The sequence below is a fragment of the Danio rerio genome, chromosome 10 (assembly GCF_052040795.2).
Source record: "Danio rerio strain M-AB ecotype USA chromosome 10, GRCz13ab, whole genome shotgun sequence".
Taxonomy (NCBI): Eukaryota; Metazoa; Chordata; class Actinopteri; order Cypriniformes; family Danionidae; genus Danio; species Danio rerio.
This window is the reverse complement of record NC_141030.1, coordinates 5696960-5717495: the sequence shown is the minus strand read 5'-3', so window position 1 is coordinate 5717495 and position 20536 is coordinate 5696960. Positions and strand designations below refer to the sequence as shown.

Here is a 20536-nt window from a genome sequence, read left to right as displayed (position 1 = left end):
CTAAACATTGTGTAGGAAGTAGGGCTACAAATAATATATTGGTTTAGCATTGATATCGCAATGTGTTTATTCACAATAGTCACATAGCAGCATATGCAATGTTGAAATTGTACCGTCTGAAAATGCAATAATGATTATTTTATTGAATTACTTATACAGTAAAGACTACGCTGTAATATTATGTAATACCATTTGAGTTTTCAATTACTGTTTACCTGAGTAACTTAAGTGACTGTTAAACACCTAGAAAAACAATAAAACATTGCATATTTAATTTGTAGCTTTTCCTTATTGCCTTTTCTATGCTTACAGATAATGATAAAGTTGTGATTTATGCTATCTGAAATTATAGATGTTCAAGTCATCTGGTGGAATTGAATTCATATTGAACTATAAATCGCATGATAATAAAATATCGCTATGTTAAATTCTTCCGATATCGTGCAGCCCTACTGTGTGTATTACCTCTGATTTAAAATGTACATTGTTGCATTCAATTATATAGATTACTCGTTGTTAGAAACTTAAAACATTAATTTATTCATTTTCTTGTCGGCTTAGTTCCTTTATTAATCCGGGGTCGCCACAGCGGAATGAACCGCCAACTTATCCAGCAAGTTTTTACGCAGCGGATGCCTTTCCAGCCGCAACCCATCTCTGGGAAACATCCACACACACATACACTACGGACAATTTAGCCTACCCATTCACCTGTACCGCATGTCTTTGGACTGTGGGGGAAACCGGAGCACCCAGAGGAAACCCACGCGAAGGCAGGGAAAACATGCAAACTCCACACAGAAACGCCAACTGAGCTGAGATTCGAACCAGCGACCTTCTTGCTGTGAGGTGACAGCACTACCTACTGCGCCACTGCCTCACCCAAACTTAAAGCAACGAAAAATATATATTTTTTTGTAGTTAAATTACGGTACAAATTAGCCATGCTTTTAATATGCTAAAACCTAACCATAATGTTTAGCAAAATTTCAGTTATACACATGATAATCAATATTAGGCATGGGACGATTTTTGACGATTTTTTTTTTACATTTTGTTTTAAGTTTTTTAGGACAACAGTATGTCCAGCAGAAAAGGTATCCAAACTTGCTTTTTCAAGTTGAAAAATATCTGTGTTAAACGAATGAAGACAGCCGAAGTCAATGATTCATTTGAATTATTTAGCCTGACATGTTTACTGCTCCAATCTATTTTAAACGTTTCTCAAAATAAAATATATTGTGTACAAAGGGGGAATTTTTTTTTTATCTTTTAACCAGACATTTAAAAAGAATTTTTCATTCATTCATTTTCTTTTCGGCATAGTTACTTTATTAATCTGGAGTCACCACAGCAGAATGAACCGCCAACTTATCCAGCATATGTTTTATGCAATGGATGCCCTTCCAGCTGCAGCTGCAGCCCACCACTGGGAAACATTCATACACACTCATTCACACACATACACTATGGACAATTTAGCTTACCCAATTCACCAATACCACATGTCTTTGGACTGTGGAGGAAACCGGAGCACCCGGAGGAAACCCGCGCCAACACGGGGAGAACATGCAAACTCCACACAGAATGCCAACTGACCCAGCCGAGGCTCGAACCAGCAACCTTCTTGCTGTGAGGTGAACATGCTACCCACTGCGCAGCCTAAAAATATTTTTTTAATTTAATATTTATTACTACTATTTTAGAATAGTAATCACAATACCGTAAAACTGTGACATTTTTTTCCAAGGTTATCATACCGTCAGAATCTTATACTGGCCCATGCCTTATCAATATGCTAAAAAAGCATGATTAATGAACTTAATGAACTATAATAAAACCATGGTAAATTTACTTTAATCATTTGTGCAGTCAGTAGATATTTACATTTATAAAATAACTAATTTGTTTCTTCATATTTTGAAGTGATGAAATTAAATTCTCAAATGTTTAAAGCATCAAAATAGTTGAAAACCATCAAAGATTGTTTTAACCTGCATGAAAATTGACTATAATATAATAATACTATAAGAGTAGTAACCATACAGATCACAGCTTAGCCACACAGTATCCAATTTGCTTTTAAGAGATTCAATTGACCCTTGTTGCATGCAAAAGGCTTTATAATAATACAAAATAAGTCGTATTATAAATAATCCTAACAACAGTTTTATAGTAAGTGGTTATACTTTATAAATATAGTTATAAATAGTTATAATTATAACCTACTTGTGGTTATAATTTTATGTGTATGGTAATTTATAACACAGTGATCACCATGTTGTGATGGATTATGCACTTATCAATATTAATGCTCATATCTTAACGCTGTTTACTTAAGATCTGCTTTATCATAAGGCTAAAGTTCATTCATCATTCAGTGTGTGCTAGTTTTATTGCTCTGATTGCAATATACTTGTGTTGATATTACAGTAAATGTTGTCCAAAATATAATCCATTCATGATACATTATAGCAATTTAAAATAAGACTACTGAAAATAAAATGGAGGCAAAGTACAAATATTATGATCATGCTTAAATGGGAATAACCATAAACAAGTATTATGACAGAATATAACTTTCTAAAATTATTGATGAAATTATACAATAAAAGTAAAGGTTTTTGTAAAATCCATTGTGCATGTATACTATAATGCATTATTATATACAGATTTCACTACCAACATTTAAAAATTGTTGATATCTTGCATGACTGTATTTTTGTAGAGTCCTAGATTTATATTTGGAGCAAAAACCTTTTTGATCACAAACATAAATATTATTTTGCTATCTTTTGTCTTTTGTCATTTTTTGTCATTTTTTTTTCCATGTCCACAGTTGGTTACACTACAAATTTGTCACTTAAGTCTCTTTTTTAAAGCCACACCAATGAAGTTAATATACTTTTCTAGATGAGCAAGAAAGTGAGAAAAGACTCAAAGAGTTCAGTGCTTGCATTTATTGTAAACAAAAGAAAACATACAATGTACAATACAATTCGAGAAGTTAACATTAACAGCAGCCCAATTTTTGGCTTTTGAGCTACAAATGGAGTCATCAAGAAGACACGCCAAACTACGACAGTAAGTGCACAAAACACCATTCTTCTCAATGAAGTGCAGGTTTTTGACACCATAACAACCGCACAGTGCAGTAGCGAACACAGTGGAAAACAGGCGTTGTGCAAATTGAGGGAACTCCGTTTCAGAAACATCCTTTTCATGAGGAGTCAATTTCAGTAGTGCTTTTCGTGGACTCAATAACAGACCCCTGCTGTTTTGAAATCAGTCTTTTCAAGCAGGCCACTTCTGCCGACAAATCCTCAATGCCCTGCTTCAAGTACAAATTCTCAGATTCAGAGTTGGCATACGAGTCATTTTCAAGGTCAACGATGAGTTTGTTAGGCACAGGTCTTGGTGAGTCTGGACATTGCCGGTATTTGTAGCTAGTTAGGGCCTCCTGGTGATCCTCGTGCCATTCCTTCGGTCGGTGATTCCAGTCCTGAACATTGGTCATCTGGAAGGACATCGGGCTAAGAGATGATTGAATGTACTCGGGTGTAGCACACTGACTCATTTGGTAGCGTCTTCTTGCAGACATGTCAACAGGAAAGGAGGACTTTCCAGATGATTCATAATCGGGATCGATTGCCTCCACTTTAATCTGGATGGCCCGGGCTTTGATCCTCAACTTGTGAGGCAAAGCTGAGGCACTGGAATCTGGCACTTTGAGAGTTGACACAATCACGCTCTGTGAATCAGACCTGGTTGGAACTGGACCCTTTGGGACCTGCTGTTCATCCTCATTATCGGAGGACTTGCTTACGGCGCCATCGTCGCCATCAGATGTTCGTGGCGAATTGCTAGACGATCTAGCGATTTGTAAGAACGGAGATGGCTGGGAGAAGTTCCCAGGAAAAGGACTACTAAGGTAGTTCCTGTAGAGTTCATAAGGACTGATCCTCTCTTTGGAGTACCTGCCAGTTTCCAGGGGTTCTTGTTTGATGCTGTCAGGGGATCTAGAAATATTTATTAGGGGGCTTCCCTGGGTAACTGTGCTAGAGTCAGATCCGTCGGACAAGGCGCTGTGAGGTGAGTGCTTGATGACCGAAATGCAGCTGCTGGTCAAACGCGTTGGCTCCAGATCACTTAGGTAGGAATCCTTGGTGGCACTGGGTGACATAAAGTCCTGGTAGAGCGCAGCAGTGGAAGTGGAGATGTTCTGCACCTCCTGAGCATAAGCGGCTGAGCTCACTAGACCAAACCTGAGTTTAAGTGACAAAAGCTCAGCTTTCAGCGATGCGTTCTCTTCCCCAAGGGCCATAAGCTTGTTCTCCAGAACCATGTCATTTAGTCTGCGCTTTTCCCGGGAGCGCTTGGCTGCTTCATTGTTCTTGCGCCTTCTCTCCCAATATAGGTTGTCTTTCTTCTCATCGGGTATGAACTCACGTTTCCGGCGACAGCTGGTGGACTTGGACTTGAAAGGTAGGGTGGACAGTTTGTGGTTAATCAGGTCCCTGTCTGTCCCTTGCAAAGCTACAGCCAGCACCAAGGCGTCCTCTCCACCGTAGGGCCCACTGCATGGGGGCTCTTTCTTAATGGCTTGCATATTACACAATGATGTCATCAAGACTGCATAAGCTCTTTAGTCGACTCTGGTTTTAAATAAACATCTCATCGTAGACCAAGTGCAATAAAAGTCATGTGTATCCTCTTCGTGAAGTCAGTTTCAGAGAATTCAGTGGTTATCTGGAGAGATAAAAACAGATACACATTAGACACATCATCATCTTACAGCATCTGGAGAATTTCTAGATCTTAGGCATTGGTGCTAAAGATGTGGCTGATAAAATCAGTCATTTTGCAGAACAAGAAAATGTCTGTGTCTACTTCACATGCGAGCAGCATGGTGCAGCGTGAATAAAAACAATAGAATTTACAATGTTCATTGAGTCTGTATACACGTGATGTGGAGTGACTCTATTTCTGATCAACTCAACTGACATGAAGGACACATTTGTAAAGCCTGGTTTATACTTCTGCGTCAAGTGACCGGCGTAACCCACGGCGCATGCAACGCGCGGAGCTGTGCATTGATTTATACTTCTGCGTCAAACACCGGCGTATGCTACGGCGCTGACGCATAGCCCTTCGCCGTGGCCATCGCCGTCACTGACGTGCACCTCTCAAAAAATGTAACTACACGTCGCAACGACGCGTAGCATAAGCTCTGTGATTGGTCGGCTTGGTAGCGCTGACGAGTCTGGGCGGGACCGAGAGGCGCGCGAATGGCGCGACGCCGCGCGAGCGATTGTTTACAAGTGTGGAGTCCCGTGAAGGAGCTCCGGATGGAAAGTTTTGTTTTGTGTTTACCTCATAGTTAAAGTTGTTGCACGTCCGCCGGTTCCTGCCTCAAAATGAGCGAGTTTGAGCCACTTGTACATCCCGGAAGTGTTCAGGAAATGCAAAAAAGTAGCGAAGAAACTTGACACAGAGGAACATTTACACCTCACTGCCAACTAGCGTTTCGGAAGTGTTAATGCAGACCGGCAGAGACAGCGCGCAGAAGTATAAATGCACAGCCACGTGCGTTGCCTGCGCCGTGGGTTACGCCGGTCACCTGACGCAGAAGTATAAATCAGGCTAATACTTCTGCGCGCTGTCTCTGTCGGTCTGCATTAACACTTCCGAAACGCTAGTTGGCAGTGAGGTGTAAATGTTCCTCTGTGTCGAGTTTCTCCGCTGTTGTTTTGCTTTTCCTGAACACTTCCGGGATGTACAAGTGGCTCAAACTCGCTTATTTTGAGGCAGGAACCGGCGGACGTGCAACAACTTTAACTATGAGGTAAACACAAAACAAAACTTTCCATCCGGAGCTCCTTCACGGGACTCCACACTTGTAAACAATCGCTCCATCAGGCTCGCACCATTCACGTGGCTCTCAGTCCCGCCCAGACTCGTCAGCGCTTCCAAGCCGACCAATCACAGAGCTTGCGCTACGCGTCGTTGCGATGTGTAGTTACATTTTTTGAGAGGTGCACGTCAGCGACGCCGAAGGCCACGGGGAAGGGCTATGCGTCAGCGCCGTAGCATACGCCGGCGTTTGACGCAGAAGTATAGATCAGCCTTAACAGTCACTTGGCCACATCCACAGTGTAGAGGTTTCCAGCTGATGCAGTGTGAAACAACAGAGATTGACCAAGAAACGCACAACACACCTATCAAAATCACCTGTATAGGCTCCCCTAAAGAAAGGTTACTTTTATAGACAGTATGTTTTAAGTAATTAAGAACTGAGTTGTCCCGATGTAAACTGACATTGAGTTTATATGTTATGTGTTAACTCTGTAGGCAGTAGAGAACCGTAGTGTTCTTGTGTGTACTGTTTGTTTACAAGTGACACTGGCAAATTGGCAATCATTTTTAAGGTTCCAGGAGAACAGGGATTTTATGACAACATTCTTGTCTGTATAGGATCTAACTTTAAATGGAAACAATAAATCAAAACCTATGCAACGTGTAAATGTAGTCTACCCCAGTGCCCCTGTAAAGTATCGAACCAAAGCTTGAGAAAACAACTGTGTGAGTGAACTGTACAAATGAATTAAACAATATAAACAATTCCTTTGGTTTTTTGCAAACCTGTTTGACCCATTAGACTAAAAAAGTATTCATTTGTGGTTCTGATCGTAAAAACACGCAGGTCAAAATTGCTAAAATATTCATGAAACATCATCAGGATTATTATTAGCAACGCCCTTGTGTTTGATTATATAAAGTCACCAACCAAAAGGTGACTTCTTTACAACAAGAGTAAATGAAGAATGTGTACAGTTCTTCAGCTTTTTAAAGTAAAAATAAAAATATTACATCCTAACATCAAGCAGGTCCAAACGTGCCTATCAAAACGTAATTTCCAAACTATGCTCTGCCCCATTATGTCACCATTTTAAGGCGGGTCGTGATCAAAGTAATGCATTGAGAGCACACACTCAGCCTTTCAAAGGGAAAGCGCTTTTATAACGTGGCCGTGCTTACATTCAATTCAATTGTGGAAACCCTTTCGAAGAAATGCGTTAATATGAAGACCGCTTTATTTTAGTTCAGCGACTTGTGAGGCAAATGTGGAGACCTTGTCATGGCAGTGACCGTGTAGATCAAAGAGATGAAATTACCTCATTTAACCCCGGCTATGGTCATAAACTTAAGTTTACCGTTGTAACTTAGCCGTGAGGTCGATCATAACACTATTAACAGATTGTAAACACAGGCGGGCTTGAAGTCGGGCTCCGGTACAGGCGCAGACTAACAGCACAGGGGAACAAAGGAATGCGCGCAGCATCACACGTGGCTGAACAGAGACAAATTAATCAATAAAAGGGCGCTAGAAAAATGCGATCGAAACATCTCTCAACTCGACAAACAAGGAACATGATTATATTATCTCTGCTCTGGTGGTTTACGGCAACAAATTATTTCTCAAAGTCAAGGGGTGCGCGTATTCAACCGTAATCTCCAATGAATAAATAGATATGATGACAAACTTAATTAGTTGTAATAAAGTGATAGGATTACTTTGAAATAACAGCTTTATAGGAAAGGCGTACAGGCACAATGCCCTTGTTGTGTTATTTGACAGGCCTTTATTGCATTCACCCCATCCCGACTGAGACACTCCGGACAGCCTCATCTGTGCGCGTGAAACATTACCCAAACGCATTGTCATTAGAAATATCAGATTTTTTTTTAAGTCGTTTAAGACGTCGTGCCATCGCAGTCTTTTTGATCAGAAGTGTCCCAGCTTTCGTTATTGTGCAAGGACTGTAAGATGATCAGTCACTATTACACAATAAATGCAAACAAGCTTTATGGAACGCAGACCAAATGAATATTACGCACGGTATTATGAACGTGCATCAAAGCGAGCGCGTGTCACATATTCAGTGTGCCAGCGCAATTCTACACATGTAAGGCTTTGTGATTGATATATAATATTTATTTTACAACTATTTGATTTATATTTAAATAATTACACAAAGTATGCATATTATATGCATGACCTGAGAGGCTGATACACCCACCCAATATGCAGACACTGGGCTATCCCGTCTCCCAATCTTATATCTGGGGTACATTAAAAACATTATAAATGTGTATTTTAAAAACATTGTATGAGTGATACCAACAACAGCTCAGGAGCGCTAAAGTCAAAAAAGATATTGCATCACTGATATAATAATACTCAACATAGAAGTACTGCTAAATGACGCCTTGAAAGTTGCTTTACTGTATCAATCTGTTATAACTCATCTACCGGCTCAAAGAGCCCAACCAAACCCAATCTAATCACAGCGAAAGAAGAAAACATTTACCTCTAGTAACCAAAACCCCACTTAGATGGAGATCCGGAATAAATAATGCGCGTGAAAACATTAAGAAGTGTTTCATCAGCTGCAATAAAATCCCATCTGGAAATGATACTTGTGTTTCTCCTTTGCGTTTTCCTGCCGGAGTGGCTGCTGTTCGTGGATCTGTGTTAGTAGGTCACTACTGAAGTGTATTGGCAGCGCGCTTTGACTGGCACTTCTGCGAACCAATCGAAACGCGGCATCTTCCGATTTGAGCCAATGATTCGCTCCTCGTTTTTAGAAGCCTTCTGGCTGGCGCACATAAGCAATGATGACTCCATAAGAATGAACTGTAATATACTCAACATAGCAAAGAGTCTTAAAAATAGACGATGCAAATGTTAGCTAGTCTTTTCTTCTATTAAGTGCTTCCCATTGACTTTCTTAAAACAAGATTCAAACGAAATGTATTCATGTAACTATTAACATAATTATTTTAGCGTTAAGTATTGGGAACTAGCCTATAATGTTAGTGAATCTTGATTTTATATATACTTCATTTATAATATTATATAATTTAATTATTTTTAGTATTAATTTTATTATATTAATTATTACCCATTTAATTCTAGATGACTTGTATGCTGTTATTACAAAATGCCAAAGACATCAAATAAAAACATGGTATTCAAAGAAACCAGTTTATGCTGATTTATATTAATGTTATGTATTATTAATATTATTATTATTATGCTTTAAATGACAGCGAATCGATTCCCTTTAACCGTTTTTTTTCATCATTACAAAACTCAATGACCTCCGCAAGCTTTATTTTCCCCAATTACCAAACCTAGTTTGACTTATAGGTGTTGTGTAATTGTCAATTTACATAATTTATGGCTCTTTAATAGTCGATATGATATAACAGGTGTGGATGTGATGTAACCTAAAACCAAGGAGTTGCACAACGTGGCGCCCAGGATGACCTATATTAAATAATATGTGTGCGACTGCGCCATCCAGTGGCATAACAATATATAATATTTCATTTGCGCTGTGTTATGAGTGCACATTCAGAAACTATTTCATAAAACAGTCATACTTTACAATAAGAGTTTCATTAGGTAATTTTAGATCATGAGTTCACTGTCAGCATTTAAGAATGAGTAATAAGTAACTATTTATAAATTAAACTAATAATTTATTCATTTTCCTTCAGCTTAGTCCCTTTATTCTTTAGGGGTCGCCACAGTAGAATGAACCGCCAACTTATGTTTTACACAGCAGCCCTTTCAGAAGCAAATCAGTTCTAGGAAACATCTATACACTCTCATTCACACACATACACGATGGCCAATTTAGTTTATTTAATTCCCCTATAGTGCATGTCTTTGGACTTTGGAAACCGGAGCACCCGGTTGGAGGAAATCCATGGGAACATAGGGAGACAAACACGACGGCCAATTTCACCAATAGCGCATGACTTTGAACTTTGGGGGGAACCGGAGGAAACCCACGTGAACATGGGGAGAACATGCAAACTCCACACAGAAATGCCAATTGACCAAGCCAAGGCTCGAACCAGCGACCCACTAATTATTGACTAATTTTATTATTAAAAATCCATAGTTAATACACTTGAGTAAATGTGAACTGTTAATCAACGGCTTCATTCAGAGAAATAACTCATTCATTCATTTTCTTTTTGGCTCAGCCCCTTTATTAATCAGGGGTCACCACAGCGGAATGAACCGCCAACTCATCCACCATATGTTTTACGCAGATGTTTTCCATGCAGCTGCAAATAGGAATAATACTGTAATAAATTCCTTGTGAGGTGAGGCAGTGGCGCAGTAGGTAGTGCTGTCGCCTCATAGCAAGAAGGTCGCTGGTTCGAACCTTGGCTCAGTTGGTGTTTCTGTGTGGAGTTTGCATGTTCTCCCTGCCTTTGCGTGAGTTTTCTCCGGGTGCTCTGGTTTCCCGCACAGTCCAAAGACATGTGGTACAGGTGAATTGGGTAGGCTAAATTGTCCGTAGTGTATGAGTGTGTGTGGATGTTTCCCAGAGATGGGTTGCGGCTGGAAGGGCATCCACTGCGTAAAAACTTGCTGGATAAATTGGAGGTTAATTCTGCTGTGGCAACCCCAGATTAATAAACGGACTAAGCCGACAAGAAAATGAATGAATGAATAAATAAATTCCTTGCTTGTTCATGTCAGTAAACACAATAACAAATGGAAGCTTATTGCAGAGTTTTACCAATAATAAAAAAACAATAATAAATTTTGCACATGCATTTTGAAAGCAAGCGAGTACACTCAGAAATAAAGGCGAGCTGTCACTGGGGTGGTACCTTTTTAAAAGGTACACATTTGTTCTTAAAGGGTTCATATTGGTACCTCAAAAGTAGAGGGAGATCGGGCTGAAACACAGGAAGAGTTGTAACTACCAATTCCACAAATCAGGGATAAGATGGGGGTCATGTAACATTTTTAGTTTCCTCAGGTTAATTTAACAATCACACATGGAGATTTTCCAGTTAGTTTTGCAATATCTCCTAAACCTACCATATAAAATTGAATTCTGGGGTAAATAATAACAAGGTAATATTTTGTTTAGTACATCTGCCATTGTAGATGATGTTGTATGGGTTATATCAGGTCAGACTGTAGTTTCTCTAGTAAATAATGGTGTATCAACCTCCTGCTAATTTCAAAGCACCATGCTAATACAGCTAGCTAAATAATGGGTGACAGTGGCGGGGTAGGTTGAAACACGAGCTTTGAAAGTATACAAACACTCACACACATACATATGAATGTGCACATACAGGCATGCACAAACACACACAATATACACTTCCAGTATTCACATATATTGTATTGTTGCAGTCATTTATTTACAATTAAACTGTTGTTTGGCTATCGCTTGTAGTACGCTTGTGCATTTTGTCTACCTGTTACAACTCACCCTATGTGTTACAACCTAGCCAGTAGTGGGGTAGCTTGTAAGAAATGACCACTTTGTATTTGTCATCATTGATTAAGTCTGTGATATAGTTTAAGAAAATTAAATTGTTGACGTTTGTAGTAGACAAATGCGAGTACTTTGCCTAAAAGTTTCAGTCATATAGCTAAAAAAACCAAAAAAAAAAAGGTAGTTGTAGGTCCTAAAGAAAAAATTGTGTTACAATCATCCCCGGACTACCCTATATATTAGTACCTAAAAATTTAAGAGGAACACTTTGGTGCTTATTTTTAGGTACTAGTACCCTTGAGATATTAATACGGACATTTAAGGTACAAATTTATACCTTTTAAAAAGATACCACCCCAGTGACAGACCGAGTACCTTTATTTCTAATAGTGTAGTAAGAATAAAAGTTTAGCAATGGATAAAGCATAACACAAAGCACTCACTTGTGCGGAATACCTTTTTATTTAAGAGGTATTGTAACTAAAATATTCACAGTGCAAGTTAAGTGATTTCTTGAATAAAAACGCAGTTAAGCAATACAATCAGGAGCACATTTGTAAAGAGGAAAAATAAACGCACGGTTTCCTTGCATGGTTTCATTATGATGAAAAGTACGCGGACGCAAAGCGTGCGTTATCAACTTTGTAGCGCAGTTTGTGAGGAAGCAGAACTGACTTTTTGGTCCCTCCGTTTGTTTGCATTGCGCCTTCGCGCGTGGCTCCTGTCTGCCGCGCGTAATTCTGTGCCAAGGGCAGTGTTTTAGGGCTGCTGCATCCACGCGTCTGGTTGTTCGGTGCACTTGTGGAGTCTGGCAGGCCAGAGTCGCTTCCATGCGCAAAACTTGCATTCCTCCTGTAAGCTCCGAAGGTGCATGCATTCGTGCCGTCACCGTGTCTTCTTACAGGATTATAACCATCTAATAAACTGGTGCGCCGACTGGTATTTGGCACGGGGTATGAAACCAAATCAAAAACCGAATTCAAATGATTTGTTTGATTACACCTGCAACAACCAGTAAACGGGCAATGTTGAATCAAAGTGGCTGGAAATGACGGATAACATTCATTTGGGAGTCCAAAAGAAAATCCAGCTGGATGATTTGTAGCAGCGCGGTGGTGGTGCACTGCAGAAAGAGCAGCCTTTAGCTTGTCGTTTTCCCGCTGGAGCTCGACGGCGCGCGTCTCCAGAAGATGCTCCTCCATCCTCTTGCGCTGGCGAGACTTTTTCGCCGCTTCGTTATTACGATTCCGCTTGAGCCAGTAATTACTGTCCTTTAGCTCATCCGGCGTAAATTCTCTTTTCCGTCGCGTGCCAGTGTTCGCGAGGCGTGTTGGCATCGCGTTCAGCTGGTAGGCATCCCGTAAATCACGAACGCAAGCCAGGTCGTCAAGCGCGGAGCAACAAGCACCTGTTGACATCTCAGCAGGCAGGATGAGGGCCAGTATGCAAGTGTAAATTTGTCAAAAAAAAGTAGAGAATATGTCTTTTTTCAGTCCCGCCTTCCTTGGGAAGTGGCGGGAGATTAAGAACACCTACTTTACAGTCATTGGTTAACATCAACCTGCACACAAAGCTCACTTTTAGAGTACATATTAAACGTTTGTGCTCATTTAAAGGTGCTGTATGTAAGTTTTTGACTCTTCTAAAGCATAAAAGTACCATAATATGTTTGCAGTTATTTCAGAAACATGCTAAGTGAACATACTTGTTTATCTGGAAAAACAATAAAAATGCGTTTTCCGTGCTGGAACACAGTCTTTGTTTATGTTCTTTTAACCCGCACAATGCCAGTTTAGCCAATTATATTTCAGCACTCCGGGTTGCCTTGGTGGAAAACCGCGTATTTGATTCATCCATTCAGAAATGCTCTGAAAGCATGCGACCGAAATGCGACCTCCGATGGTCTAAAACAGACTCCAAAATGAGACAGATTCAGTTGCGCATGAGGTTATTAATTAGCCAATGATATAAATAGTATTAACATAAACATTAGGTGAGCGGATCACATTATAACCACGTGTCCTAACAACACGCTTCATGAATAGATACGCAGTGATAAGTAATTTGACTGTTTGCACCAGACGAAACAGGACAGAAAATGAAATACAGCCATTCAGAAGCACAGAATATGCACTCACCCACGAAATGGTAAGGTTTATAATCGATTTAATATACATTAACCCTCTTTAACGTTATTAAATGCACATGCTGAATTACGTGTTTAGTTCTAAAGTTCCATTTCAAACGATTTCGATTTTCGAGATCTGAGGTGAACTATCTGCTTCTACTTTCAGTATACGACAATAAATGTCATGCAAAATGGCATTCAAATTCACATTGTTAGCATTTAACACTAAAATAAAGCACATGAGGTGATCGTTGTTATAGTTTTCTGTTGTTATAGTTGTCTGTTGTTGCCTTTTAGTTTGGAGAATAGTCCTTCTATCGCGTGCCGCTGCTTTTATTTAGAATACGGTTTAAATCACTCACTCCTCAATCTGGCAACCTGAGCTCCGGTTTGTTTTGATCCAGGAGTGCAATACCTAGTTCAACCACTGGGTGTCAAACTTGCATACTGCACCTTTAATCACATCGAAGCAACATGATCTACAGTCTCAATTCTGGACGGCAGGAAACTCCACAAGGATCTCGTATGATGTATTACTTTATTGTATCTGCGCGTGGCTGGATGACAAAATATAGGATTGATGTTTGTTAACATCTTGATAGAAAGCAAGTTTCTGGTTGGAATGACTTTTAAAGTAATACTAAAGGCTAAAAAATCTGCTTAAAAATGAGGCATAAGAACAATACACACCAGGTACACTTCTTCAATAAAATCAAATGGCATAAATTACAAATCTTTACAACGTTTTTATAAAAGTAACATCTAAAACTGGACAAATGGGCATCAATGTCTTTTAGAGTTCAATTTCAGGATGCGTGATCATCATTTTCAGTGCCCTCAAGCAAGAAACCCATTAAACGTAAGGGTTGTTAATGAAGTAAAAGAATTGAACTCTTGTTCTTGATGATGCTGCCATATATGAAGTGGTAACATTAATGAATAATACACACTAAAATGCTTGAAACGATGTTTGGTGTTGCACAGCAACGGTAAGAATATGCATTCTTCTGAACAGCTTTGCAACAATTTGATTGAAACAACCAGACCAAGTCCATTGTTGTAGACTGTATCACATCATCTAGCGACCCCAGTGCAGCAAGTCTGAACGTTCAATTCTTCATCATAGACTGGAAAAACTCCAGCTCACAAGCGGAAATCTCGTAGAAAAACCCTCCAACAGCCTAATGTCCTTATCCATCAGTGGCTGCCGATAACACAAATAAAACCTCATAAATAACACAACATCCAGGTGTCACTTACTGGTTTCCCTTCACTTTTTAAACCTGTACATCAGAGAAAAACATCCAAACATTACATAGCAGAGAACCATTCTTCTCATCTGGCTAAAAAAATAAGATCGTCTTATGCGTCAGAGTTGATTTCATTGTCCTCTGTGTGCGGGCTGTCATTGTCCCCCAGGAGCTCAGTCTCTGGAACCGACAGGTCCTCGTGGTGTAGGCCTTTCTGAGACGCCCCATCTGCGAAATCATCCTCCGTTGCCTTCAGGTCTTCATTCATGAGGGCGACCTTATCTGTGCCTGATCCATTAGATGGTGCTGTGGTCACGTATCCAGTGCTGGTGGAGCCGCTGCCGCTATGGTGCGACCCAGCCTTAGCCACCATCTGCGGGTGCATCTGTTGAGGTGGCATCTGCATGGGGATCTGCATGGGGTAGAAGTTCTGGAGATACGGGTAAGCCGGCATTGGCTGATAGCCATTGACTGGGATGTAGAGTTGAGGTGGCACCATTGGCCGCATCTGGCCTTTCATGGACACAAACTGAGGCTGAGGAAAGGGTGATGACTTCTTGGGACTAACATAGCGGGCATTGCTGATATTACTGACGGGACTCGTGCTGAGGGAGCTGGTTTGAGTGGTGTTGCTTGCTCCTGATGTCTGAGCGGAGCTGTTGTAGTTGGATAAGCTCTCCCATGTGCGCAATCGTGCGTGGATGTCTTTAAACCGTGGTCTTCTTGAGGGAAACTCGTTCCAGCACTCTAGCATCATCGTGTATATCCAGGCTGGACAGTCGTCTGGGCAGGACAGCACTTGTCTGTTGCGTACCATCTCGATCACATCTTGATTTGAGTAGCCACAGTAAGGCTGAAGGCCGTAGCTGAAGATCTCCCAAAGCACCACGCCGTAGGACCAGATGTCGGAATCGGTTGAGAACTTCCCGTATAGGATGGCTTCCGGGGACATCCAGCGGATTGGGAAAGGACTGGCACCCATAAGTTTGTAGTAGTCCGCGGAGTAGACCTCTCTGAACAACCCGAGGTCCAGGATCTTAACATTGAGCTTATCGCAAACCAGAATGTTTCGAGCGGCCAGATCTTTGTGCACCACATGGTGACTGGAAAGATACTCCATTCCAGCTGCTACCTGTGTGACGATGTGCAGGAAATCGGCCTGCTCCAGTGTGGATTTAACCGTTTTGTCATCATCCGAGCTGCCGACGTCAGAGTGCGGTGAACGCATGACCAGGAACTCGTGGAGATCTCCTTGGCCCGAGTAGCTGAAGATCATGCTCATTGGTTGTTCTTTTGTAATCACTCCTAGAAGACAGACAATATTGGGATGCTGCAGACGGGAGCGGAGCATCGCCTCATGCCGGAACTCTTCCCGCAGCGGTCCCTCGTCCTTGTCTTTGACCGTCTTTATAGCCACCACCTGGGTTTGTTCTCCTGGAGCTGTACCATAGAGGTGACCTTTGTAGACCTTTCCAAAACGATCCTCTCCAAGCTCTTCCATGAATCGAACTGCCGACAAGTTGAGTTCTCGTAACTTTGCCTAGAAATGAAAGAAAATAAGGTGTTTTAAATTTGTTTTGATCAGTTTAAAAGGCAAAGTGTCTTGTTACTCATCAGATGTAATCTGTTTGTTAATTATATATCGTGATAATTATCGTTATCGAATTATCGCCCAGCCCCACCTTTTCAGAAAGAATTATGATGTTTAACAATTTTATAACCTAATACAATGCAAGATTACCTGATGTTTGTGCTGATTAAGCAGCGGCAGCTCCATCTCCTGACTCGGCGAGGCCGTGAGCTGTCTGCGTGTTGGAGTGTCAACAGACTCCTTCTGTTTGTTGCGGCACATGCAGATCAAGAAGAACAAGCAGGCAAAAACCAGAGGAGTGGCTACACTGGGGATTAAGATGTACAGGAGCTCCTTTTTCATTTTCTCCGGAGGATCTGGTGACCGAAGCATACAGAAAAAGTCAATACATTTGCTCAAAATGGAGGGTCTGATTATTAATGCTCTACTACTTACTGCAGGGCGGAATGTCACAGAGATCCACTCGAACATTCGGGTCCAATGTGAAGCACCACGGGCTCTCCATTTGCCCTCCAGGGTTCCTGCAGAAGTTGTGTCCTCCTCTGAGTTGGGGGTACTCGATAGGGCTCAAGTGATGGCTGTGCGGATACTGCGCGCTCCAGGGCTGACACTGGAAGCCGGATTTGGTGACGCTGACTGTGCCTTTGTAGTTGCCACCGCTTTCGTTGTAACAGCTGTGATCTGGGGGTGAATCTTTAAGAAGGATGGAAAATTGTTCAGGATTTTCTCGCAAAACATGAAGTCAAACAGTGAAATTAATTAAGTGAAATGACAAGCAGTGAAAAAGAAAAAAGGAAAAGAATTGTAATTTATTAATTAGTTTTAAAAATGTGCGCTTTTACTTTCCTGTGTCGGTGCTGTGTCGGTACTTTTCCTCCACTACTTATTTTCAAATTGCAGTCACTATTATTTCTTGTCTATGGGGATTGGCTAAAGTAGAAAAATCAGTCCTGCGATTCCTGTCCAATCAAATCGCACATGGAAAGTAAATCACATCATGCTAAACAACCTCAACTTTATCAACTGCTGAAAAAAAGTCCAAAAGGATGTGCAAAATCTTCACATGCAATGAGAAAATGAAGGATGAAGGATGTCGACTGTATGATGACTGAAATCACCAAACAGCCCAAACAATAACTAAATGGAATGAATGAAGAATGGAAGGAAGGACCGAACTAATGAAGGAAGGACCAAACGAATGGAGGAAGGATTCAAGGAAGAACTGAACAAAGTTAGTAAGGAAGGAAGGAAGGAAGGTAGGGAAGGAACGGAAGTAAGAAAGGAAAAAACGAAGGAAGGAAGGGAAGAATGGAAGGGAAGGAACGGAAGTATGTAGGTAAGAAAGAGAAAAACGAAGGAAGGGAAGAACAAAAGAAGGAAGGAAGGGAACGACGAAGGAAGGATGGAAGGGAAGGAACGGATATTAGTTTGTATGGATTTACAGGTTTCTGTTATGTTGAGCTTTGTAGGTTCACCATTTTTATTTAATTATTTAACCAGGAATATCCCACTGAGAAATCTCTCTTCTACCAGTGAGTCTTGAAGCTCATTCCACACAATGCATACTTAGAGAATGCAGATCGACCTCACTGTGTAACATAAGGCATTTTAAGCAAGAGTATATCTACTAATCTGGTATTGTAAGTATTTGAAAATTACTCTACAAATTTGATATACCAACTAAAGCTTTAAAAATACAAACTAAGATTTGTTGTTTTCTCCTGAACTGTAATGAGCTCCATTCTGTCATTTTATACAAATTACTTTGGTGTGTGTGTGTGTGTGTGTGTGTGTGTGTGTGTGTGTGTGTGTGTGTGTGTGTGTGTGTGTGTGTGTGTGTGTGTGTGTGTGTGTGTGTGTGTGTGTGTGCACTTGAGTCAGAGATGAAGACTAAAGTTATAAAAAATAGTCTGATAAATAGATTTTTTTTAAAGTGTGTTAACCTCTTAAGGCCCAGGTGTTTTTTTTTTTTAAAGCATTTTTTATTTCTCTTTGCTATTTTGGCTTATTGGAACCTAATTAGAATAAAAATCGAAGTATCATTTTTTGATATGACGTACTTTTAGAGAAAAATGATGTCCATATATGCGAACTCGCGGTCCGAATTTGCATAAAACACTTTCCTGAATTTTTTAAATGCCTTTTTAACCTAGAATTTCTTTTTTCTTGAACTTGCTTTGACTATCAGAGAGCAAAAAAATCCTATTTTGGACAGTTAAAAATAGTGTTTGGGACATTTCATGTGCAGCAAAACAGGTTGCAGGATGACACTGTATGTCTGTAACAAAACCTAAAACATTCAAAGTATTTTAAACAGCCACTTAAGAGCTAAAAATGTGCTGTCCACATATGTGGCCACTCAGGCCCTAGGAGGATAATATACTCAAATGTTAGAGGCAATACGTTTCCACAAATGCTTCGAGTATTGTGTCAGGTTTTACAGTGTACTATTCAGAGTTGTAGGCAATCATGTCTAGACTATTACTATATTTAACATCCACAAGAGGGCCCTCTTGCTATAATTGTGGTTCATTGAAGCTGCTTGGGAGGTAATTACATATATTCTCCCCTGAGTTTCTCAGGGTGTCTTACATTTTCAAAAAAATCACTGAAATATATGCTGTTGAAGTGATGTAATGCGTTTTATATCATTTTGTACAGGTCTTCATTTTCTTTTGACCATGTAAAGCTACCTAACACCTATCCAATCATCAACAATCCATCTAAAAAAAAAATTTTTCTACAAAAGTTACATTTATTAACTTCATTTACCACTGTGGTATTATTATCTTCCTTCTATCCTTACAATAACGTGTGTAAAAGGGTATTTATAGCTACCTGGTGGTGAGGACACAGACTGTTTTGGTTTGTAATAGTTTTTAAAAAAAGTTATGCTGAACAAAAAGTAGATGTATATAACTAGAGTTGGCTTGTATTTTGACACATTATTTAAAATACATGGCTAAAAAAAAAAACTAAACTTGATTATTTTTAGTAGTCCAAGTAAAAATCTTGATCCCACATTATATTAAGGGGTGCTTTCACACCTAGACTTTTGTCTCGTTTGCCCAGTTTGCACGGTTTGTTTGGCATATGTGAAACCAGCAACCGCGCTCGGATCCGCCCAAAATGAATCGGTCCGAGAACGCCTGAATGAGGTGGTCTCGGCTCGATTGAAACAAACTCTGGAATGGATCGATTGTTGTAAGAAAGCAAAATGATCCAAGCCCAGCTATATCACAGTATATTATGGATATGTAATATAGATATGTTTCATGTTAAATACGAAAGTGAAAGCATGTTGAACTATTAACGAGAGCTGTTTACCCATTAGGAACATTAACCGAACTGCAGTCTAGCCAAAAGCTATGCATATAGTCTTACCTATGATTTATATCTGGTGCAACATCTGTGGGCGTCACCATTCAAAATTAAAGCACAGCTTTCCGCTTATAATGTCTTATTGCTCATCAATCTAAAAAAAAATTTTTTTCTACAAACCCTAAAACTCTGACCAATGTAAGGAGAGTTAAAGAGCCCATATTATGGGTTTTTGAAAATTCCCCTAATGTAGTGTGTAACACAGCTCTAAGTGAAGTGAAGTATCCAGCTAAGGCTTAAATCTGTAAGAATACAGTGTTTAAAACGGTTGATTCATCTATAAAAGAGTCGACTCATAGTGCTTCAAACGAGTCGTCTTGATAACGAGTCATTAGGTGTTTCGCCATGACGTACGAACGAAACCAAGTTATTCACGTGCACGCGCAAACCCGGGAGATTTCAAACCTGAGGCCCCGCCCTCTGACGCAGAAACCCAGACACACCCACACACCCACAAACACACGCACACAAACATGCCGGTCGATTGAAGTCACACTGGAGATGGATATTATATCGAGTCTCTACCCAAAGATGAAACCTCAGCATTATAACCAAGCAGTTGGAAACTACTGGAAACTTCTGCAAACTACATGCTACAAAGAATACTTCATCGGCGTTTGTTAAAAGAAGGATCAGTAAAGAGTAACTTTATGATGAACGTCAGGATGGGTTTCTTCCTCTATTTCTCAAGTGTAAGTACGTGCGATTAAAGTTGTTGCCTCGTTGACTCTGAATCAATTCACAGATGTGAAAGCACCCTAAGTGGCCTTAACTACAATGTGTACTTCATCAACTTTTTAAATACAATGTAATTACTGTGTTAATAATGTGGTATTAAAGTGGAATATATGTAACGTTAGGG

At 40.2% G+C, this 20536-nt stretch overlaps 2 protein-coding genes across 4 annotated transcripts in view; both read right to left on the bottom strand.

The window, feature by feature from the left end:
- Positions 1-2945: 2945 nt before the first annotated feature.
- On the bottom strand, positions 2946-8514 carry nfil3 (nuclear factor, interleukin 3 regulated). Of its 2 annotated transcripts, none has more exons than XM_087269324.1 (2): positions 5651-8514; positions 2946-5106 (listed from the first exon to the last, which is right to left on the bottom strand). In XM_087269324.1, the coding sequence occupies exon 2, from the start codon at positions 4625-4627 to the stop codon at positions 3221-3223; it is 1407 nt and encodes a 468-aa protein (XP_087125450.1). In that variant the 5' UTR covers positions 4628-5106; positions 5651-8514; the 3' UTR covers positions 2946-3220.
- A 5459-nt stretch (positions 8515-13973) lies between these two features.
- ror2 (receptor tyrosine kinase-like orphan receptor 2) overlaps positions 13974-20536 on the bottom strand; it is a 137949-nt gene continuing 131386 nt past the window's right edge. For both annotated transcript variants that reach the window (XM_087270106.1, XM_087270105.1), the window contains exons 7-9: positions 16729-16986; positions 16444-16649; positions 13974-16242 (exon numbers count right to left, since the gene is read on the bottom strand). In XM_087270106.1, the coding sequence (XP_087126232.1) occupies positions 14815-16242; positions 16444-16649; positions 16729-16986 (1892 nt within the window). In that variant the 3' untranslated portion in view covers positions 13974-14814. The remainder of the gene's footprint in view (positions 16243-16443; positions 16650-16728; positions 16987-20536) is intronic.